The sequence below is a fragment of the Moschus berezovskii genome, chromosome 6 (assembly GCF_049115385.1).
Source record: "Moschus berezovskii isolate FMDL1 chromosome 6, NW_MosBer_1.0, whole genome shotgun sequence".
Taxonomy (NCBI): domain Eukaryota; kingdom Metazoa; phylum Chordata; class Mammalia; order Artiodactyla; family Moschidae; genus Moschus; species Moschus berezovskii.
This window is the reverse complement of record NC_142465.1, coordinates 81521678-81546917: the sequence shown is the minus strand read 5'-3', so window position 1 is coordinate 81546917 and position 25240 is coordinate 81521678. Positions and strand designations below refer to the sequence as shown.

Here is a 25240-nt window from a genome sequence, read left to right as displayed (position 1 = left end):
ACAAATATGCAAGAAAGGGCATTCTATTGGAGAAGGACCTGAGGGTAAGAACTAGGAAGAAAAAAGAAAAAAAGATGGCTTTGATTCTGAAAACTAAGGCTGTTTAAGAAGAGGCCAAATAATGACAGTCTGAACAAGGTGACTTTGTGTTTCAGGCTGCAAATATTGAAAGAAATCAGGAGGTGGATGCAGTATTGCTGAAGAGAAATGTTAAGTTACAGACTGAGGGCTTGTTTTCTCAGAGGCTTCCACTAGCATCTGATTAAAACTTTTTAGTTGGTAAGACCTTTTGGTAAGGATCTCAGTCATTTTTACTGTCTTAATGCAGAAATTTATAGGAATTAAGTTGCTGTGAATACATTTCCCTTTAGGATAAAGTTCATTACTTTATGAATGATGTCCTAACTGCACAACAGTTTCCAAACAGGAGAGCGCTGCACACTTGGCTTGGCGGCGCATTTCACATTTCCTATGTATCTGATGGGCAGATAATGGAATTTAAGACACTTGCCTTCCAGTCTCACATCTTCCTTTACAGGACTGGGGAGAGATTAGCAAATCAGGAATAAAAGTCAAGGCTGTGAGATAATCTAGTAAAAATAATAACCACAATAATAATAAAACAAAAATAACAACTCTTCCTCCTACTTCTATCATTAGGAGGTATTGGCATAGTATTAAAAATTGTATATATTAATACATACATTATCTAAGCAATAACTTGCAAGAACCTTAAAAGGAAAGTACTCTTTGGGTCCCTTTAAGGCAATAAAGAAGAACACTTCCACTTTTGACTCCCTTCAGAGGAAATAAACAACTGGGAGACTGGCTACAGCAATTTTGTTGGGCTATGTCTAAAATCATTCTCATGTGTTCGTAAGAAAATGCTAATGGTAGCTATCAATTAGATCTGGTCCAGCAGATCATCTATTTCAAAAGCAGAAAGGCAAAACTTACTTGAAAACAGCCAATAACTCTTGTGTTTCCCTAATTCTGTCAATAGTTAGGTTTTATGATGACTGAATTCCTACTCTATAAACTCCTTAAACAGTAGATTGACTATGGAAATATTTCATTTCTTAATTTATAACTTACAAGTTGCTTTCTTCAAAATATGATGTGAAATGGCTTACTGGCCAAATTTCCTTTCTCCCTGTGATGACAGCATGGGTCAGAAGTGGCTAGTGGAAACCTCCACTGCCTTGTCCGGGTGGCAAGGATGGCTGGCTTTTGCTAACATCCCTCTGACCCATTCCATTACCCTGTCACCATTATTCCCTTGACTTTCAGCACTTGCTCAAGTCTAGTAAAAAGAAACTTCAGACACACCATACTCGGATAAATGCTGAAATCCAGCTACAGCTTTGCTCACTGGAGAATGTGCCTCCCTAGTTTTTGGCACCTACCTCACATTTAAAAATAGATTTTAGCTATTTTTACCCATTTTATCAATTAAATGAATATAAATCATATCAAGTGCAAGAAGCTGATGACATTCTGTGTATTGCCTATAACGTGGACAGCTGGTAATGACTCCTATACACATTTGTTGTTGTTGTTTAGTTGCTAAGTTGTGTTTGACTCTTTGTGACCACATGAACTGCAGCCCACCAGACTCCTCTGTCCGTGGGATTTCCTAGGCAAGAATTCCTAGGCAATTAATACCACTCCAGTATTAATTGCCATTTCCTTCTCCAGGGTATCTTCCCAACCCAGGAATTAAACCCATGACTCCTGCTTGGCAGGTGAATTCTTTATTGCTGAGCCACCTGGAAAGCCCTATACACGTTAGGTCCAATGTTAAATGCACTGTTCTTGCCCCCTTTGAATTCAGGGAAACAGGCAGGACCAGAGAAGTTGCCTATGTTTACTTTACACTGAATCCTCAGGAGGGAAAAATACTTTGGGGAAAGGAAAAAAACCAGAATTACACGAACATTTCAGAACTTCAAAAAAACTTCATTTGAAATGGTTTCTAAATATATGAAAGGGCAGAATCGCATAGTAGAATTTTAACTTTCTCCTTGATTATTCTGATTCTCTTCCCTGAAAACTCTTAAAGAATTAAATGATGAGGGTTTCTGATAGCAAATAAGTAGAGGGAACAGACAAATTCTCTTGGCACAAAGGTTCCCTCATGTCCTGGTGCCTTCACTCTCAATTCTTTTCCTGTCTGAAATGCTCTGCCATTCTGCCTTTGTGTTGGCAAAGTCCCACTCATCCTGCCTAAGCAGCTCAAATATTACCTCCCTCTGCAAAGTGTCACTCTTTCTTTTCCTCTCATTACAATTAATCACTCCTTGTAAACTGGTATAACCTTTCAGGAAGGCAATTGTCAATATGTGTTAAAAACTTCAAACATACTCACTTTTAGTAAACTTCATTAGGAAATAATTTGAAATACAGATTAACATGATAATAGTAACTACATTATTTATAATACTAAAAAATAAGAAGCCATAAATGTCCAATGATGGGGGAAGACTGGTTAATGGTTAATGAGGTATCCACAGAAGAGGCCAGAGCAATGCCTGAACTGACAGGGATTTTATTGGTCATATAGTTCCCTCATCAGTTAAATGGGATTATATAAGATTGGCAATTGTGTGCTAGGCCCACAGTAGTTCTCAACATATAGTAGTTACTACTATTCTGATTACTATGCCATCAATAAAAAAATATATTTTTTGCCATGCAGTGGCATGTGAGATCTTAGTTCCCCGGCCAGGAATCGAACCCATGTCCCTGCAGTGGAAGCATGGCGTCAAAACTACTGGACCACTAGGGAATTCTGTTTAAAAAATATCTTTAATGTTATAAGAAAATGATTCATGCAATGTTACTGAAAAAAAGTTGAATATCTATGTGTTTCTGCTCACAGATACAAGGAAGGGAATGTGACTAGGGAGTTTGGGAGAAATGGTGGGATTATAATGTATGAATGGGGATTGCTACTTTGTATTTTTTTTTTGAACAGCAAGCATGTATTTATGCATGCTTTTTAAAAACAAAAGAAAAATCCTCATACAGAAAGCTACATATTCAATTTGATGACAGCTATGTATATGCATGCATGAAAAAATTAGAGAGTAAAACCAAAATAATAACAGATGGACTGTGGGCTTTTTTCTTTCTTAATTTCCTTCTAAAACATTTTTTCTTTTTTAATTTCTCAAATTTCTTATAATAAACATATTATAAAAAGATTTTGCAAAGCAGTTATGGTGATTCAGTGATGAGATTTGAAGTAGGCATGGAAATAAAACCAGCCTAAGAAGGGTCTTACAGAATAAATTACAGGATTTGTTCTTTATACTGTAGGCAAGCAGGACAGATATTGGAAAGGTCTCCCGGATGCTATGAAGAGACTGGGCTTAGGTGTGGGTAAAAATGGAGGCAGAGAGGTTAATTAGGAGTCAGCTGAATTAACAAAGATGATGGTGACAGGGATCAGCAGGGTGGCACTGAGTAGGGAGAGAAAGTGTAGGTAGATTCCAGACATGTGTAAGAGCAGCATTAACAGGACCTGAAGCCTGCATGAGTATGAGAGGTAAGGAAAAAAGAAGGTTCAAAGTCTGTCCATATTTTGGTATCAAACTGCCTGAGTGAGTTACCACTCAGAGAGGAGAGAGCTATTATTTCAGGGCAAATGTTGTATGATTATCTAACTGCATTCTCACAACAACTCAGTAGTAGGACTATTATTTTCCATTTAAAGGTAGGAAAGCTGAGGTAAAGTAAGGGTAATTAGGGTACTGGGATTCACACTCAGCCCCTGGCTACTCTTGAGAGTCAATGCTTGAACCTCTCAACTCAGCAGAAAGAACAAGTTTAGAAGGAGGATTGGATAGTTGAGAAAATGCAGCAAAGAAGATGTGTTCATTTTTAGATGAGCTGGTATTGAGTACAGCAGGATGCTTAGGAAATGGACAGACATGTGGCTTGGAACCCAGGGAAAGACATGGTTTGGAGATGCTGTTAGTTGTTAGCACTGAGATCACATTAGTGGAAGTCAGAGGAGTAGATGAGGTGGGTCAGGAGATGGTGTCAAATAAGAAAAGTCCCAAGAAAGTGTCTAAGAAACATGAACATTTAAGGTACAGGTTGAGGATAAATTTTTTTTAAATAGAGGAAACCTGAAGGAGCCAGAGAGATGGAAAAAGAGCCAGGAGACTCTTGGCCAAAAGAAGAAAGTTTCAAAAAGGAATGAGGAATTGACGGTGCTAAATGCTTAAAAAAACTATACTATCACTCTTGATATTAATGGGTTTTGTGAATGCCCTTGGGTTATATTGTCACAATTCTTAGATTTCCTATCAAGCATGTATGTGTTTAGGTTTCATATAGTTTTCATGTTTCATTATTCTCAAAACCAGTCTTTGTTTTAGCTTTATCACACTGAATAAGAGCTAAGAAGGGAAGCACAGGTTTAATCCTACATGTAAGCAGAATGATATTTATAGTCAAATTAGTAATTTAAGAGAGTGGAAATCTAGTCCAACTTGAGTAACAAGAGAATATTTCATGTAATCCCACATTATAAAATGAAAGCATGTATAAAAGTGCTCAGTTTTAAAAACTGGGAATAAAACAAGATTTGTGTATAAAGAAGGTTTAATACTAAACATACTATTAAAAAAAAATCCTTATTTTTTCCATGGAATAAACATAGACAAAGGGTCAGTGAGAAATACCCAAGACTTAACATAACTTTTAAAAGTAAATATATATGGAATAGATCTTTTGAAATAATACATAATAGATATCATGAAGAAAAATACTGACAAATTTACTTCATAAGAATTTAAAAACATGCATAATGAAAGATATCATAAAAGAAGGAAACAATATTGTCACATATGTAGCGATGGGCTAATGTGCATAATAAAGAACTCTTACAACTCATTAGAAACAGGCAAATGTCTTAGAAAAATAACAAATGAGTTAAACAATGACAATTGACTGAATAAATATGAAGTCAAAATATATAAAAAGGTGCTCATCTTCATGAATAATTAATGAAATGCAAGTGGGGAAAAAAAAACAGTGGAAGTTCTGACTTACTACTCAATCTGTAGGATTAATCACATGCTCTTTCTCCTCTGTGAAATCCAGATTTTGAATACTGTCAAAGCTGGCAGGTTAGTATATTTTGGCCTTTGGACTCTTATTTACTCTGTTTTACCAAGAGCAAATTAGGTTTGTTACCTAATGTATTTATGCCAACTGTACTTGTTACTGTAATTATGTAATTTATTTACCTATTCTGAAAAAGCTCTGTCTCTCTGAAAGCTAATTTGAATGCTTTAGAAAGACTAGATAAAGGTGAAGAGCTTTGAAAAGATCTATAATTGGTTTTAACTGGAAGAAATTAACCTAAAAAGCTAGGTAAAAATATAAGAATCTAGAAGGATATGAACTCCAATGAATTACGGCCATTAGGTTCTCATTTTACTCCAGAAAATCTAAAAATGGCAAATGAAACATAATGGGAATAGTTTATATATGAAAAACAATGACAAACTCTGTGTGTTTATAATTTTTTAAAAGATTTTCTCTGTAATTCTGATAACGCGATCTGAGATTGTCTTGATTTCAAAAAGAGGAAAATTTCTAATATAAAGAAATACCTTTCTTTCTGCTTATCAGATTAGCAAAAATGAACAAAGAAGAATAATATCTTGTGATAATGGTGCATGTAAATAGGCCCTTTGACACCATGTTGGTGGGAGGTTAAATTTATATAATTTAGGGGAATATTTATAGCAAGTTATTTATCAAAATTAAAAATGACTCACTAGTTATGAAGACTGGATTTACCTACCACTTAAATGGTTTTAAAAACCAGACAAACTATATAATTGTTTCAATAGCTGGACATGAGGCAATGATGGAGATGGAGGACAAGTAAGGAGAGCCCTAATGCTGCCTCAGATCACAGTCTTGCGAGAGACCCCAGGCTGTGGTGTTGTAAGGGTGATCTTAAGTGGAATTCAACAAGCAGAGATGAGAAGAAAGAGTGAAGAATACAAGAAGAACAAGGAAGAAGAGTACTAGTAAGAAAAGTACTGCACAGAAGGATTCCTGAGATCTGCAGAGGGTTCCCATTTAGTATTCAGCAGAGTATTAACCAGTTTTATCATTGTGAAGAAATTGCCTGAGGCCAGAGAAGTAACTGCCTAAATAAAGTTACTGCTCTTCAGGCTCCCAAAGGCCTGTGAACAGTGCCTATTCTCACCAGACAGCCAGATAGACAAGGTTAGTCAAAGAGCTATTTTAACAGTCTTGCAAATGTTCAGAAACATGTTAAGTATGGACACAGAAGATATAAAAAAAGACTAAAATTTAACTTCTAGACATGAAAACTATAATTTACAAAATAAAAAGTACATTGAATGAAATAATGGCATATTCAACAATGCAGAAGAAAAGATCAGCAAATTTAAACCATAGAAACTGAATTTACCCAAAAAGAAACATACAGGAAAAAAACCAGAAAAGAAAAACAGAGTACGCATGAACTGCGGTACAACTTCAAGCAGCCTAATATATATGTAATTATATGTAATGGCAGTTTTCAAAGGAAGGACAGAAGATTTCCTAAATAAAATTTCAAAATTTGATGAAAAGTAGAAATACCCAATTTTGAGAAGTTTAATGAACTCCAAAACACAAGAATGGTCCAGTGGTTTTCCCTACATTCGTCAATTTAAGTCTGAATTTTGCAATAAGGAGTTCATGATCTGAGTCACAGTCACCTCACGGGCTTGTTTTTGCTGACTGTATAGAGCTTCTCCATCTTTGGCTGCAAAGAATATAATCAATCTGATTTTGGTGCTGACCATCTGGTGATGTACATGTGTAGAGTCTTCTCTTGCGTTGTTGGAAGAGGGTGTTTGCTATGACCATTGTGTTCTCTTGGTAAAACACTATTAGCCTTTGCCCTGCTTCATTACATACTCCAAGGCCAAATTTGCCTGTTACTCCAGGTGTTTCTTGACTTCCTACTTTTGCATTCCAGTCCCCTATAATGAAAAGGACATCTATTTTGGGTGTTAGTTCTAAAAGGTATTGTAGGTCTTCATAGAACTATTCAACTTTAGCTTCTTCAGCATTACCGGTAGGGGCATAGACTTGGATTACTGTGATATTGAATGGTTTGCCTTGGAAACGAACAGAGATCATTCTGTCATTTTTGAGACCACATCCAAATACTGCATTTCAGACTCTTCTGTTGACTATGATGGCTACTCCAGTTGTTCTAAGGGATTCCTGCCCACAGTAGTAGATATAATGGTCATCTGAGTTAAATTCACCAATTCCAGTCCATCTTAGTTCGCTGATTCCTAGAATGTCAACATTCACCCTTGCCATCTTCTGTTTGACCACTTCCAATTTGCTTTGATTCATAGACTTAACATTCCAGGTTCCTATGCAATATTGCTCATTACAGCATCGGACCTTGCTTCTATCATCAGTCACATCCACAACTGGGTGTTGTTTTTGCTTTGGTTCCATCCCTTCATTCTTTCTGGAGTTATTTCTCCACTGATCTCCAGTAGCATATTCAGCGCCTACTGAGCTGGGGAGTTCATCTTTAAGTGTCCTATCTTTTTACCTTTTCATACTGTTTATGGGGTTCTCAAGGCAAGAATACTGAAGTGGTTTGCCATTCCCTTCTCCAGTGGACCACATTCTATCAGACCTTTCCACCATGATCCGTCCATCTTGAGTGGCCCCACATGACACGCCTTAGTTGAGGTTCATGACAATGTACAGAAGACAGGGATCAAAACCATCTCCAAGAAAAAGAAATGCAAAAAAGCAAAATGGCTGTCTGAGGAGGCCTTACAAATAGCTGTGAAAAGAAGACAAGAGAAAAGCAAAGGAGAGAAGGAAAGAAATACCCATTTGAATGCAGAGTTCCAAAGAATATCAAGGAGAGATAAGAAAGCCTTCCTCAGTGATCAGTGCAAAGAAATAGAGGAAAACAACAGAATAGGAAAGACTAGAGATCTCTTCAAGGAAATTAGAGATACTCAGGGAACATTTCATGCAAAGATGGGCTCAATAAAGGATAGAAATGGTATGGACCTAACAGAAGCAGAGGATATTAAGAAAAGGTGGCAAGAATACACAGAAGAACTGTGTATTCACAGTTCTTCACATCCTGGAATGTGAAGTCAAGTGGACCTTAGGAAGCATAACTACGAACAAAGCTAGTGGAGGTGATGGAATTCCAGTTGAGCTATTTCAACTCCTAAAAGATGATGTTGTGAAAGTGCTGAACTCAATGTGTCAGCAAATTTGGAAAACTCAGCAGTGGCCACAGGACTGGAAAAGGTCAGTTTTCATTCCAATCCCAAAGAAAGGCAATGCCAAAGAATGCTCAAACTACCACACAATTGCACTCATCTCACATGCTAGTAAAGTCATGCTCAAAATTCTCCAAGCCAGGCTTCAGAAATTCGTGAACCATGAACTTCCAGATGTTCAAGCAGGTTTGAGAAAAGGCAGAGGAACCAGAGATCAAATTGCCAACATTTGGTGGATCATCGAAAAAGCAAGAGAGTTCCAGAAAAACATCTATTTTTGTTTTATTCACTATGCCAAAGCCTTTGTGTGGATCACAATAAACTGTGCAAAATTCTGAAAGAGATGGGAATACCAGACCACCTGACCTGCCTCTTGAGAAACCTGTATGCAGGTCAGGAAGCAATAGTTAGAACTGGACATGGAACAACAGACTGGTTCCAAATAGGAAAAAGAGTATGTCAAGGTTGTATATTGCCACCCTGCTTATTAAACTTATATGCAGAGTACATCATGAGAAATGCTGGGCTGGAAGAAGCACAAGCTAGAATCAGTATTGCCAGGAGAAATATCAATAACCTCAGATATGCAGATGACACAACCCTTATGGCAGAAAGTGATGAAGAACTAAAGAGCCTCTTGAGGAAAGTGAAAGAGGAGAGTGAAAAGGTTGGCTTAAAGCTCAACATTCAGAAAACTAAGATCATGGCATCCGGTTGCATCACTTCATGGTAAATAGATGGGGAAACAGTGGAAGACTTTATTTTTTGGGCCCCAAAATCAGTGATGGCTGCAGATGGTGACTGCAGCCATGAAGTAAAAAGTCGCTTACTCCTTTGAAGGAAAGTTATGACCAACCTAGACAGCATATGAAAAAGCAGAGACACTACTTTGCCATCAAAGGTCTGTCTAGTCAAGGCTATGATTTTTCCAGTAGTCATGTATGGATGTGAGAATTGGACTATCAAGAATGCTGAGTGCTGAAGAATGGATGCTTTTGAACCGTGGTGTTGGAGAAGACTCTTGAGAGTCCCTTGGACTGCAAGTAGATCAACAAGTCCATCCTAAAGGAAATCAGCCCTGGGTGTTCATTGGAAGGACTGATGTTGAAGTTGAAACTCCAATACTTTGGCCACCTGATGTGAAGAGGGAATGATTGAAGGCAGGAGGAGAAGGGGATGACAGAGGATGAGATGGTTAGATGGCATTACTGACTCAATGGACATGAGTTCGGGTAAACTCCGGGAGTTAGTGATGGACAGGGAGGCCTGGTGAGCTGAGGTTCATAGGGTTGCGAAGAGTCGGACTGAACGGAGCGACTGAACTGATACTGAAGCACAAGAAACCTATGGATAACTGCACCAAGGTACATTGTTATCAAACTGTCGACAACAATGAGAAAGATAAAATCTTAACAGCAACTTGAGTAGGCAGGGAGAGACACATCATGTAAAATGGAACAATTAGGAGGACAGGAGGTTTCTTGTTTGAAACAATGCAAGTGGCAGGACAGTAGAGTAACAAGCTTGAAATTCTGTTTTTAGGAGTTTTGTTGCTAGTAAAGCAAAATGAGAGCAAAAATGAAATTATTTCTCAGATATACCAAAGCTAAAATAGTTAATCATCAGAATACTTGTACTATAAAAAATGTTTTAAAAAATTCTTCAGGCAAAGGGAAATGACATCAGATGATATTTATAAAAAGCAATGAAGAACACAGAACAACTTAGACAAAATGAACAAAGATTTTGGTCTCTGAGTAACATAAACTACCAAAGCTCAATAAGAAGAAATGGATTGTCCAAATAGCCCCATATCAGTTAAAGAAATTAAATTTATAGTTAATAACCTCACAAATAAGACTTAAAGGTAGAATCAGTTTCATTGGTGCATTCTACTGAACATTTAAGGAAGAAAGAGTACCAAGTCCAATCAGACTCTTTCAAGAGGAGAGGTCACTTTCCAATTTATTCTACGAGGCTAGGAGAACCCTCAATCTAAAGTTGGACAAAGATACTATAAGAAAACTACATATTAATATCATTTATAAATTAACTGTGGAATTTCTTGACAAAATTTTAGTAAATCTAATTAAAAGATATAAAAAGTGACAGTACATCATGACCAAGTGAGTTTTTTCATAGGAATGGGATAAATTTAAAAATCATAGTAAGAGACGTTTTTAGCAAAATTAAAATAAAAACCCCAGAAATCTTTCAATAGATGTATAAAAAGCATTTGATAAAAATCAAGTCGTTCCTTAGTAAAAATTTGTGTGTGTTTACTCCCTCAGTCATGTCCAAGTCTTTTCAATCCTGTGGACTGTAGCCTGCCAGGCTCCTCTGTCCATGGGGATTCTCCTGGCAAAAATACTAGAATGGACTGCCATGCCCTACTCCAGGGGATCTTCCCAACCCAGGGATCAAACCCAGGTCTTCTGCATTGCAGGAGGATTCCTTACCATCTGAGCCATCAGGAAAGCCCTTTAGTAAAAATAAAATCTATTAAATTAGGGATAGAAGGGAAGATGTTCAACTTGATTTGGTGATTTATGAAATGTCTATACCCACAGGTATCATCAAAGTGAAAGCGAAGTTTGCTCAGTTGTGTCCGACTCTTTGTGACCCCATGCACTACATAGTCCAAGGAATTCTCCAGGCCAGAATACTGGAGTGAGTAGTCATTCCCTTCTCCAGAGGCTCTTTCCAGCCCAGGGATCGAACGTAGGTCTCCCGCATTATAGGTGGATTCTTTACCAGCTGAGCCACAAGGGAAGCCCAAGAATGCTGGAGTGGGTTGCCAATCCCTTCTCCAGAGGATCTTCCCTACCCAGGAATCAAAGCGGGGTATCCTGCACTGCAGGCAGATTCTTTACCAACTGAGCTATCAAGGAAGTCATCAAACTTAATGGTAAAAACCTGAAAGCTTTTCCTTGAAGATCAGAAACAATAAGGATGTCCACTCTCACCATTTCTAGTCAACATAGTATTGAAAGCCTTAGCCAGAGCAATTAGGCAATACAAAGAAATAAAAGGCATCAAATTAGAAAGGAAGAAGTAAAATTGTCACTATTTGCAGATTACATGATATTATAGATAGAAAACCCTAAAGACATCACAGAAAACTATTAGAACTAATCAATGAATTCAGTCAAGTTGTAGGATTCAAAATCAATGTACGAAAATCAGTTGCATTTCTATATACTAAATGAAAGATCTGGACACTGAAAATTATAAGGCACTGACGAAAGAAACTGAAGACACAAATAAATGGAAAAATATTCCATGATCACAGATTGGAAATATTAATACCATTAAAATGTCTACATGTAATTAATTAATACCATTAAAATGTCTAATGTAATCTCCAGATTCAATGAAGTCACCATTAAAATTCAAATGGTACTTTTCATGGAAGTAGAACAATCAGTCCTAACATTTATATGGAACCATAAAAAACACCCTGAATGGATAAAGGAATCTTGAGAAAAATGGACAAAGCTGAAGGCATTATGCATTCCAGATTTCAAACTATACTAAAAAGCTATAATAATCAAAACAGTATGATATTGGAAATAAACACAGACATACAGATAAGTGGAACAGATTAGAGAGCCCAGAAGTAAATACAAACACTCTAATTGATTTACAACAAAGGAACCAAGAATACATAGTAAGAGGATCTGCATAAGCTGCACAGCCACACGGAAAAGAATGTAACTGTACCACTATCTTATTGTTTAGCCGCTAAGTCATATCCGACTCTTTTGCAACCGCATGGATTGTAGTATGCCAGGTTTTTCTGTCCATGAGATTTCCCAGGTTAGAATACTGGAGTGGGTTGCCATTTCATTTTCCAGGACATATTCCCAACCCAGGGATCAAACCCATGTATCCTGCATTGCAGGTGAATTCTTTACCACTGTGCCATCTGGGAAGTCCAATACATATGTATGCATATGTACATGTATATATATACATATGTGTATACATATACATATGTGTATATATATACACACATATACAAGACTGGGAGCTGACTGTGGCTCAGATCATGAACTCCTTATTGCAAAATTCAGACTTAAATGGAAGAATGTAGGGAAAACCACTAGAACATTCAGGTATGACCTAAATCAAATCACTTACGATTATACAGTGGAAGTGTATTAGATCTGATAGACAGAGTGGACAGAGTTTTGTGACATTGTACAGGAGGCAGGGATCAAGATCATCCCCAAGAAAAAGAAATGCAAAAAGGCAAAATGATTGTCTGAAGAGGCCTTACAAATAGCTGTGAAAAGAAGAGAAATGAAAGGCAAAGGAGAAAAGGAAAGATATACCCATCTGAATGCAGAGTTCCAAAGAACATCAAGGAGAGATAAGAAAGCCTTCCTCAGTGATCAATGCAAAGAAATAGAGGAAAATAATAGGATGGAAAAGACTAGAGATCTCTTCAAGAAAATTAGAGATTCCAAGGGAACATGTTATGCAAAGATAAGCAGAATAAAGGACAGAAATAGTATGGACCTAACAGAAGCAGAAGATATTAAGAAGAGGTGGCAAGAATACACAGAAGAACTATACAAAAAAGATCTTAATGACCCAGATAATCACAATGGTGTGACCACTCACCTAGAGTCAGACATCCTGGAATGCGAAGTCAAGTGGGCCTTAGGAAGCATCACTACGAACAAAGCTAGTGGAGGTGATGGAATTCCAGTTGAGCTATTTCAAATCCTGAAAGATGATGCTGTGAAAGTGCTGCACTCAATATGCCAGCAAATTTGGAAAACTCGGCAGTGGCCACAGGACTTTAAAAGGTCCGTTTCCATTCCAATCCCAAAGAAAAGCAATGCCAAAGAATGATCAAACTACCACACAACTGCACTCATCTTACACGCTAGTAAAGTAATGCTCAAAATTCTCCACTCTAGGCTTCAACAGTACACGAACTGTGAACTTACAGATGTTCAAGCTGGATTCCGAAAAGTCAGAAGAACCAAAGATCAAATTGCCAACATCTGCTGGATATTCAAAAAACCAAGAGAGTTCCAGAAAAACATCTACTTCTGCATTATTGACTATGCCAAAGCTTCTGACTGTGTGGATCACAACAAACTGTGAAAAATTCTTCAGGAGATGGGAGTACCACACCACCTGATCTGCTTCTTGAGAAATCGGTAAGCAGGTCAGGAAGCACCAGTTAGAACTGAACATGGAACAACAGACTGGTTCCAAATTGGGAAAAGACTATGTGAAGGCTGTATATTGTCATCCTGCTTATTTAACTTATAATGCAGAGTACATCATAAGAAACGCTGGGCTGGATGAAGCATAAGCTGGAATCAAGATTGCCAGGAGAAATATCAGTGACCTCAAATATGCAGATGATACCACCCTTATGGCAGAAAGTGAAGAAGAACTAAAGAGCCTCTTGATGAAAGTGGAAGAGGAGAGTGAAAAAGTTGGCTTAAAACTCAACATTCAGAAAATTAAGATCATGGCATCTGGTCCCATCACTTCATGGCAAATAGATAGGGAAACTATGGAAACAGTGACTGACTTTATTTTGGGGGGCTCCAAAATCACTGCAGATGGTGACTGCAGGCATGAAATTAAAAGATGCTTGCTCTTTGGAAGAAAAGCTATAACCAACCTAGACAGCATATGAAAAAGCAGAGACATCACTTTGCCAATAAAGGTCCATCTAGTCAAGGCTATGGTTTTTCCAGTAGTCATGTATGAATGTGAGAGTTGGACTATCAAGAAAGTTGAGCACTGAAGAATTGATGCTTTTGAACTGTGGTGTTGGAGAAGACTCTTGAGAGTCCCTTGGACTGCAAGGAGATCCAACCAGTTCATCCTAAAGGAAATCAGTCCTGGATATTCTTTGGAAGGACTGATGCTGAAGCTCCAATGCTTTGGCCACCTGATACAAAGAACTGACTCATTGGAAAAGACCCTGATGCTGGGAAAGACTGAAGGCGGGAGGAGACGGGGATGAAAGAGGATGAGATGGATGGATGGCATCACCAACTCAACGGACATGAGTTTGAGTATACTCTGGGAGTTGGTGATGGACAGGAAGACCTGGCGTGCTGCAGTCCATGGAGTCACAAAGAGTTAGACAGAACTGAGAGACTGAAGTGAACTGACTGATATATATATATATATAAATTGTAGTAGAAAACAGAAATGGGCTTCCCTGGTAGCTCAGCTGGTAAAGAATACCTTCCTTGCAGGAGACCTCAGTTCGATTCCTAGGTCAGAAAGATCCCCTGGAAAAGGGATAGGCTACCCACTCCATTACTATCTGGAGAATCCCCATGGACAGAGGAGCCTGGGAAGCTACCATCCATGGGGTTGCAAAGAGTAGGACATGACTGACCAACTAAGCACAGTACACATAAAACATAGCAACATAACTATTTTGTTGATTTTTCCACTCTATCTGTTGATAGAAGGCAGTTTAAGAACTTAGCTGCTGTATTTTAGCTAAAATTATATTGCTAATGTATTTTTAGGTGCCTCTGAAGAAATACAGTTTTTGTGCAAGTATTTAATATATTTATTCCTAGATTTCAGAAATGTATTTTAGTACCAGAAAACCCAAAACTTGTTGAATCAAATTATTGAACATTCATAGACATCAAAAATTATATGAAAATGTCCCATAGTACCTAATTTTGTGTTTCCATTTTTTTCCCCCTGAAGGGTGACTGCTGGTCAGGTTGTAAAGGGCTGGAAAAATCCCTTTCAACCACCTTATGATGCTAAGAGCACCCAAAGGAATGACTTTAAAAACCCAACATGTCCATTCTCCAGTCAAATATAGCAAGTCGCAAAAGCTTTCTTGTGGAATAGGTAAGATTAGCTGTTCTCCACTGTCTCAGGTTACTCCAATCAAATTAAGACGGACTAGATGTGCTTGCATCTCCTGGGAAAATTAGTCTTCTACAGGAGTTGAAAATATACATGCAGCAAGTACAGCCCTTGACAAGTTTGTTCCTTATCCCTTCCTGGTGGACAACTTAGCTCCAAACATGTTTAATATAACTATCTTATACCATACACCAAAATCAAATGAAAATGGATTAAAGACTTCAATGTTAAGACCCAAAACTATAAATCGCCTGAAGAAAAGATAGGCTATAAGCTCCTTGACCTTGATAATAGTGATGATTTTCTGGATTTGACACACAAAGGAAAAAGCAACGAAAGCAGAAATAGTGGTCCAGTGGTTAAGATGACATGTTCCAGTGCAAAGGGTATGGGTTTGATATCTGGTTAGGGAGCTAAGATTCTACATGCCTTGTGGTCAAAATACTAAACCATAAAACAGAAGCACTACAACAAATTCACTAAGAACTTTATAAATGACCCACATCCAAAAAAAAAATCTAAAAAAATCAAAAAGGCAACCTGTAAATGGGAGAAAATAACTGCAAATCATCTGATAAGGGGTTAATATCAAAATATACAAATAATTCATACAAGTCAACATCAAAACAACCTGATTAAAAAATGGGAAGAGGACAAGAATAGACATTTTTCAAAGAAAACAGACAGATGGCCAAAAAACACATGAAATGATGCTCAACATCACTCATCATCAAGGGAATGCAAATCAAAACCAAAATGAGATGATTACCTCCCACCTGTTAGAACGGCTATTACCAAAAGACAAGAAATAACAGCACTGGCAAGGACATTGAGAAAAGGAAACCCTGTACACTACTGGTGGGAATGTAAATTGGCACACTTTGGAAAATGGTATGGAGGTTCCTCAAGAAATGAAAAGTAGAACTACCATATGATCCAGCAATTCTAATTATAGGTATTCATGGGGTCGCAAAGAGTTGGACACGACTGAGTGACTGAACTGAACTGATCCTAAGGAAACAAAAATGTTCACTACAACATTATTTATAGAGACATGGAAACAACCTAAGTATCCACTGATGAATGAGTAGATACAGAAGTTGCGGTGTATGCGTGTATACACATATATATTCCATATATATATATATATATATAGAATATTATTCAGCTATAAAAAGGAAGCAATTACGGCTACTGCAACATGGATGAACCTTAAAGGCAGTATATTAAGTGAAATAAGTCAGAGATAGACAAACACCCTATGATCTCACTCACATCTGGAATCTAAGAAACAAAACAAAACAAAAACAAAATCATAGATAAAGAGAACAGGCTGGCAGTTGCCAGAGGTTGGGGAGGGGGTTTGAGGGAGGGTACAGTGGGTGAAGGGGGTCAAAAGGTACAAACTTACAGCAGTAAACTAAATAGTTCCGGGGATGTAATGTACAGCCTGATGACTATAGTTAATAATACAGTCCTGCATATTTGAAAGTTGCTAGACAGTAGATTTTAAAACTTCTCATGACAAGAAAAATCTCATAACTATGTGTGGTGATGAATGGTAACCAGATTTATTGTGGTGATCACTGCACAATACATTCATATATTGTATCATTATATTATATGTCTAAAACTAATATATGCCAATTATATCTCAATTAAAAAAAAACACAAAAGACAAAAAGCAGGAAAAACTGTTATTAAGAATATTAAAGTATAAGCCTTTCCCTTTCTTCCAAAAAAAGAAAAAAACAACAAAAATCCCCCAAATTAAATTCCTCAAAAAAAAAAAAAAAAAACACGACCAAAAAACCTTACAGTTAAAAATCATACTTAAGAATGAAAGCATAACTGAATGCTTTCCCTTATGATCAGGAACAGGACAACATATCCACTCTTCTTTTTAACACTGTACTGGAGATTCTAGCCAGCACAAATCAAAGAAGATTAGAAAGGAAAAAAAAAATGTCTTTATCTGCAGATGGTATGATCTTCTATGTAGAAACATGATGAATCTACAAATATGTTACAAGAGCTAGTAACTAAATTTAGTAATAACACACATACAAAATCAAGAGATAAAAGTGAACTGAATTTCTGTCTACTATCATGAAACTATCAAAAATTAAAATGAAAAAACCATGCCCATTTATAAAAGCATCTAGAAATATGGTACTTTAAGGACAGATCTGACAAAAGACATGAAAGATCTCTAGAGTAAAAACTAAAAAACACTGCTGAGAAACTAAAGACCAACGTAAGTGGTAAAATATACCATGTTCAGAGGTCAGAAGACCTGTTTAGATGTCAGTTCTCCACAAAGTGATTTATAGATTCAAAGCAACCTCAAAACAAAATCCCAACAGTTGGTTTTAAAATTGGGAAATTGACAAGCTTATTTCTAAAATTCAAATGGACTGCAAAAAAACCTAGAACAACCAAAATAATTTGAAAAAGAACAAAGTCAGGGGACTAACAGTACCTAATTTCAAGACTTAACATAAAAATACAGTAATCGAGACAGTATGGTATTAGTATAAAGATAGGGGCAGTGGGATAGAATGCATAGTCCAGAATTAAACTCATGTATATGATTAATTCCTTTTCAACTGAAGTGCAAAAATAACTCAGTACCAAAAGGATAATCTTTTTGACAAATCCTGCCTAAACAATTGTATATATTGATATATATATTTTAACAAAAGGAACTTTGGTAAACATCTTGCAATATATACAAAGATTAACCACAAATGCACTATTCAACTACAAAGTCTTATACTTAAAAAAACTTCTGGAAGAAGACATAGGAGATTATTTTTGCAACCTTTGAGTACAGGAAGATTTCTTGGATACACCATGAGAAGCGGGATCCACAAGGAAAAAACTGACAAATTATACTCCATCAAAATTTAAAACTCTTGAAAGAATGAAAAAACAAAACATAACTGAGTGAAAATATTTCCAAATCATACATATGAAAAAAGACTTATATCCAGAATCTATAAAGAAATATTAAAATTCAATAGTAAGAAAACAGAAGACCCAAATAAAAACAGGCAAAAGATCTGAAAACGCATTTCACCAAAGATGGTATCAATATATAGATAACAAGCAAATGAAAAGATGCTCAACATTAGTCAATAGGAAAATGCAAATTAAAACCACAATGAAAAACTACTACAAACCTATTGGCTCTAATTAAGACTGACCATATCAAGTGTTAGGACATTGTGGAACCAGAACTCTCATACATTGCTAATGGGAATGTAAAATGGTTTAGTTACTTTGTAAAACAGTTTGGCAAATCCTTAAAAAGTCGAACAACTACAATATTATCCAGGTATAAGAGTCAGACACAACTGAGCGACTGAACTGAACTGAACTGAACTGCTTCTACTCCAAGGTATTTACCTCAGAGAAATTAAAACACTTGTTTGTAAACATATATTCATAGCAGCTTTATCTGTAATACCCAAAACTCAAATGCCCATCTACAGGTAAGTGGATAAACACATTATGGTAACCACAAAACAAAATACTACTCAGAGACACACACACACACACACATACACACACACACCCCTTTATGGTAACCACAAAACAAAATACTACTCAGCCATACACACACCTTTTGATATATACAACCTTTTTTTTCCCCTTTATTTATTAATTTATTTCGCCTTACCTTGGGGCACCCAGAATCTTAGTTCCCCAACCAGGGATCGAACCTGTGCTCCCTTCAGTGGAAGTTCGCAGTTCTAACTGCTGGACTACCAGGGAAGTCCCTGCTGGTAGATTTTTTTTTTTATTATTATATTGGTTGGTGTTGCCATACATTGACATGAATCTGCCCCGGGTGTACATGAGTTCCCCTTCCTGAACCCCCGTCCCTATATACAACCTTAAAAGATTTAAGCTGAGTAAAAGAAATCAGACCAAAAAAATGCATATTTACTCTGCTGCTGCTGCTAAGTCGCTTCAGTCGTGTCTGACTCTGTGCGACCCCACAGACTGCAACCCACCAGGCTCCCCCGTCCCTGGGATTCTCCAGGCAAGAACACTGGAGTGGGTTGCCACTTCCTTCTCCAATGTGTGAAAGTGAAAAGTGAAAGTGAAGTTGCTCAGTCGTGTCCAACCCATAGCGACCCCACGGACTGCAGCCTATCTGATACCATATATATACAATTCTAGAAAATTCAACTAATCTATAGTAACAGAAAGCAGATCATTGACTGCCTGGGGATGGGAAGTGGGTTGTGGAGGGGGTGGGATGTAGTGATTACCAAGGGGCACAAGGAAACTTTGGAGGTAATGAATTTGCTCACTGTATTGATTGTGATGATGGTTTCACTGTATCAAAACATGTATCAAAAATTTTGTCATTTTTAACCTTAATAAAACTGTTAAAAAACTGAACAAACAAAATTAGTGCATTTATACAAGAGAAATCTATGTAGCGGTTTTAATTAATACAGAGATACACATATATATGGAATCTAGAAAGGTGGGACTGATGAACCTATTTGCAGGGCAGCTAAGGAGACACAGACCTAAAAAACAGACTTGAGGACAGAGTAGAGGAGGGTGAGGGTGGGAAGAATTGAGAGTTAACACTGAAACATATACACTACCATATGTAAAATACACAAGGAGCTCAAATCCAGTGTTCTGTGACAACCTAGAGGGGTGGGATGGGGTGGGAAGGATGTTTAAGAGGGCGAGGACATGTGCATACTTACGGCGGATTCACGTTGATGTATAGCAGAAACCAACACAATATTGTAAAGTTAAATAAAGTTAAATCTCCAATTAAAAAGAAATGTAGCAGTTTTAAAGAATGAAGCTAGGGCTAATATAAGGGCTAATATATGCTGAAGATTTCCAAGATATAGTGTTAAATTAAAACAAAGTACTGAGTATTATAAGTAACCTGTTACCATTTGTGATTTTATTTTAAAACAAAAAGGATATTCAATCAACCCATCCAATAACTGCTTCTAAATGCATAAACTATCTCTGGAAAGATACCTTAAAATTGATGTGAGAGACAAAGAGAGAAGGAGGGGAGGGTGGAGGACAAAGAATGGGAGGTTGAGAGAAAATGAGGGAGATGCAGGCCTAGACTGGAGAAAAACTTCTTTTCACTGCGTACCTTTTTAAACTATGATTTCCGCCCCCCTACAAATGTACCATTTAAAACAAAGTGACTTATTGATTCCATCTTAGAGGATCTGTTCTATAGCAACACTGGTGGAAATGCCAAAAGATATATGTATAAAGCTATTTATTGAGTCACTGTTGTAATGGTAAAGAACTGTTTACGGAAAATAAAAACTCAGAACACATTGCTCACATTTAATATATTTTTTAAATATAGAAAACAATAGCCTAAAATGTACACTCATTTTCTCTCTCTCCCCTCTTCTCTCTCAAAAAAATCTGAAAGTACACAGACTGAAACAAACAATTATTTCTGGAGATGGTTCTAAAGGGAGAGGCAGACAAAGAAGGGAGAGGTACATGTAGTCATTTATGTTCTAATTTTCTGGATTGCAGAAAACTTTTGTGGTAATCAGTGTATATTTCCTTTTAGATTAAAAGGTCTCAATAAAAGATTATTTTTAATTCTTTAATTAATTAAAGAAATAAGCTATAATTGACATAAAAAAATGAAAGTTAAAGTCTCTCAGTCATGTCTGACTCTTTGGGACCCCATGGACTGTACAGTCCATGGAATTCTCCAGGCCAGAATACTGGAGTGGGTAGACGTTCCCTTCTCCAGGGGCTCTTCCCAACCCAGGATTCAAACCCAGGTTTCCCACATGGCAGGCGGATTCTTTACCAGTTGATTCACCCGGAAGCCCACAAATAATTCAATAATTTCAAATATTAAATTTGGTTTCAGTTTGCAGGATCACCATAATAGATGTGAAAGTATGCTTGTTTTGCACCAGACTTGAGATGATATACTCACCCTTTTCCGTGCCTCAGATTTCTGGAAGCACTCATGCTGTATGAAAGTAGCTGCAATAGGAATCTTGGACGGTGGCGTGTGGTCTGCCTCAAGCATACTCACTGCTCGTTCCAGAGTCATCTCTGTGTCTACATTCCTAGACAAACAATCACAGATTTAGCAAGATTCCAAACCTGCTCCCTCCTGCCTGTCAACCTGATCCTCCAGGGGATAACCTGGCTAATATCGGGAAGCACCTAGAACATCTGAGCCATGGCTCCTGTTCAGGCAAAGGAAAAATTAGCTTCTGAGGTCAGAAGGTATAGGAATCCAGCAGCAGAAACACTCCACTTCTGTTCAGACTAGCTTCTGAGGACACCACTGAATTGAGAAGAAACTTCCCTCTATTTAAGATACATATATGTCTCACATGAAATATAAATATATCTGACATGAAATTTAAAAGAAATTTGGTCACAGAAATTAAAAATTATCCCTCCGTGGTAATCTCATACCTGAAAGTTAAATACCTTCCCTCAAAAATTATTAGATTTTTCTCACAGCTGCTCAAAATCTGTTATTACATCTCAGAATAAGTTTTAAAAGAAGCATTCTACTACTATTTAAAAAGTCCCTTTTAAATACAATTTAATCAACATTCTGTTACCATTGTAATGACATTCAGCTACAGTCTAAGTAACATATTTTGTTCTCTACTAATTGCAAATACATACAGTATTGATGAAATCTGATATAGTTTGATACTAAGATAATTTATAGAGAATAAATAAAATTGCTATGAATAAAACAATAACTCCCAAATGCCTCACAAAAGTGGCATTAATTCTCCTTCCCCTTTTACTTCTGCCTGGAGGGTGACTAAGTTTAGGCAGCCTATTACCAAGGTGTATTTGTAACTTCCTTTTTTATTTTTTAAATTTTATTTAAAACTGCTTGCTCCTTGGAAGGAAAGCTATGACAAACCTAGATAGCATATTAAAAAGCAGAGGCATTACTTTGCCTACAAAGGTCCGTACAGTCAAAGCTATGGTTTTTCCAGAAGTCATGTATGGATATGAGAGTTGGACCATAAAGAGGGCCAAGTGCCAAAAAATCGATGCTTTTGAACTGTGGTGCTGGATAAGACTCTTGAGAGTCCCTTGGACTGCAAGGAGATCAAACCAATCAATTCCAAAGGAAATCAAACTTGAATATTCATTGGAAGGACTGATGCTAAAGCTGAAGCTCTAATGCTTTGACTACCTGATGGGAAAAGCCCACTCATTAGAAAAGACCCTGATGCTGGGAAAGATTAAAGGCAAAAGGAGAAGAGTGGAGCAGAGAATGAGATGGTTAGGATAGCATCACTGATTCAATGGACATGAATTTGAGCAAACTCCAGGAGATACTGAAGAACAAGGAAGCCTGGCATACTGCATTCCATGGGGCCACAAAGAGTCCTACATGACTTAGCGACTAAATGATGCTAAAGCTGAAACTGCAATACTTTGGCCACCTCATGCAACGAGTTGACTCACTGGAAAAGACTCTGATGCTGGGAAAGGTTGGGGGCGGGAGGAGAAGGGGACGACAGAGAATGAGATGGCTGGATGGCATCACCGACTCAATGGACATGAGTTTGAGTGAACTCCGGGAGTTGGTGATGGACAGGGAGGCCTGGCGTGCTGTGATTCATGGGGTCGCGGAGAGTCGGACACGACTGAGCGACTGAACTGAACAACAACAAAGTATCACCTCAGAGAAACCACACTGAGGATGGCAACACCTTAGGACTGTGGCTAAAGACAGGCCTTAAAAGTAACCTAGGCTTCTCTTTGGTGTCAAAGAGGATTACAACTGATTCACTTCAGTTAACGGAGATTTCTACGACATTATGGGAGGGTATTTTCCAGCATCTGCTAGCAAGCATGGTGAAGCAATTCTCTCTTCTATCAGGCTAACCCACCAATGCATGCACCTATGTACTGAGGGGAGCATTTTTATGTTGTGAGTGGCATGTTGGTGTGTGAATGGGTATGGCACAGGTGAGAGGATAAGAGTAAAGGCCTCATGACTGAAAACTAATTCCCACTGCTTCTGAAACACATGTTCAAACACAGAAGTGTTACCTCATGAGTATAAGGGTATTAAAAATTAAGAAGTTCTGGCATCTCTACTGAGAATTATATAATGATCTCATATTTTAAACTTTTATGCCTCAGGAGTCAATTTAATTGGTAAAAATGTAGGCTATTACCATTAAAATTAGAATTTGAATCACTTTTATTTAACATAAACTCCCTTTTAAAAAGACATGGGAATATTTCACAGGCATGGACTCCAATTACTTTACAGGGAAATCAAAAATAAAAAAAAAATTTAAGTCTTTCACCATGTACCACTATAGGTGTTTAAACTGATGAGACAGCATTCATAAGCTAAGAGTAACCTTCTATTTAATACTTCTTTTTTTAAGATTTAGCTATTAATCCATTTCATAAGTCATAAATGACTCAGGAAAGTTTTGAATTTCCCAACAAAATTTCCCATCCAAACCAAAATTTCCCAACCAACAAATAATTCCATTACTCTAATCCTTTATTTTCCTGAACATGATTCACAAAGAAGTTCTTCATTTACCACCAGCCAACCTAATGCTACTTCAGTTTATTACTAAAAACAACTCCCAAACAGAACAAAGACTTCCTCAACAAGAACGTCTGCCACAGCTGTCAGGGCATCAATTTTCTGTTTTGTTATTGTCTGTAAAGTCCAACCGTATAGCACAGCGTATGTTCTGACCTCAGTCTGGCTCCATCTCTTGCCAACCTCCATCCCATCTCCGCTCCCTCCCCTGATGGATTAACTCTTCCTCCAATCACACCCGACTTTTAATCCTTCTCTAAATGCTGCATGCCCCTTCACAAGCCACTCTCTCTGATGTTTCTAAGAGACCTACCCTTCTACCTATTTCTTATCATTCTTCAAGACTCAATTCAAATATCATCCCTTCTGTATTCCTATCCCCAGCTAAAGCTATTCCTTTCCTCCTCTATTCTCTCTTTACCAATGGAATTGGAGTCTGCTCACCCAGCACATGGCGAAGCCAATCTAATGACACTGGGTTGTGCTAAAGGAAAGTACAGTGTTTGTTATAGGACAGCAAGCAAGGAGAAAGGGCAGCTCATGCTCAAAAAACAGGACGGCTGTCAGGACAGGATATTTAAAAGGAAAACTAGGGGTAAGGGTTGCAGAGTGCCTGGTCAGCTTGTGGATATTCTTCTGATTGATTCCTAGTGGGGTAACAGAATGATGTTCCGGGAATCTCAACACTCAGCCTTCTGGTTCCAACCAGTATGGGGTCGAGGCGCTGGTGGTGAGCATGTAGTCACCATCCACCATGATTAGGGGTCCTAATTTCTGTAAAACAACTCTAAGATACATATCAGATTGTTATCTATATTCCTCAGGATGACCAGGAGTCCTGTGACTCATGTTCTAATTATTAACTGCTTAAGCTCTTGCTCTTTGGGTCTCAGAAAAAGCCCAGGAGACTAAAGCCTTTCTTCAAACAAGAAATGGGGCACATGGAGGGAAGTCTGTACCCAGGCAAGGGCCTGCAGGCTCCTCTTTGGTTTTACTTCAATCTCTCTCTCTTCCTCCCTACTTTCTTCTCTGCCTCCCTTTCTTCCCTCCTCCTTCCCTTTCTGCTCACTCACATTTCTTGAACCCTACAGAAATGTGGCTTGGGAGAAAGGGTTGGGGAGGGAAGGATCAGGACGAGCAGTTGTTCCAGGGGTCCCGTTATCCACTGAATGTATTCTGCAATAGTGAGTCTTTTCAACCACTTTAGTTAATATGATGTCAATACATTCATCATAAAAATGTAAACAGGAAGCAGTGTAAAGTATTATTGGTCAGAATATGAGTAATTACAGGAAAAAACTAAAAACAGTACTTTTTTTTTTGGTATGCAATCCCTCAGCAACCACATTCCTGACAATAACAACACAGCCCTACCCCAGGCTGGTTCACAGATATCACAACAGCTCGGAAGGTTAAGCAAACACCAGATGATGAATGAAGAGCTCCC

The 25240-nt window shown here is 37.6% G+C and overlaps 1 protein-coding gene across 1 annotated transcript in view; it reads right to left on the bottom strand.

Annotated features, from left to right (window-relative positions):
- PKP2 (plakophilin 2) overlaps positions 1 to 25240 on the bottom strand; it is a 92182-nt gene that overhangs the window by 43941 nt on the left and 23001 nt on the right. The window contains exon 4 of the mRNA XM_055395749.2: positions 21169 to 21304. Within this exon, the coding sequence (XP_055251724.2) occupies positions 21169 to 21304 (136 nt within the window). The remainder of the gene's footprint in view (positions 1 to 21168; positions 21305 to 25240) is intronic.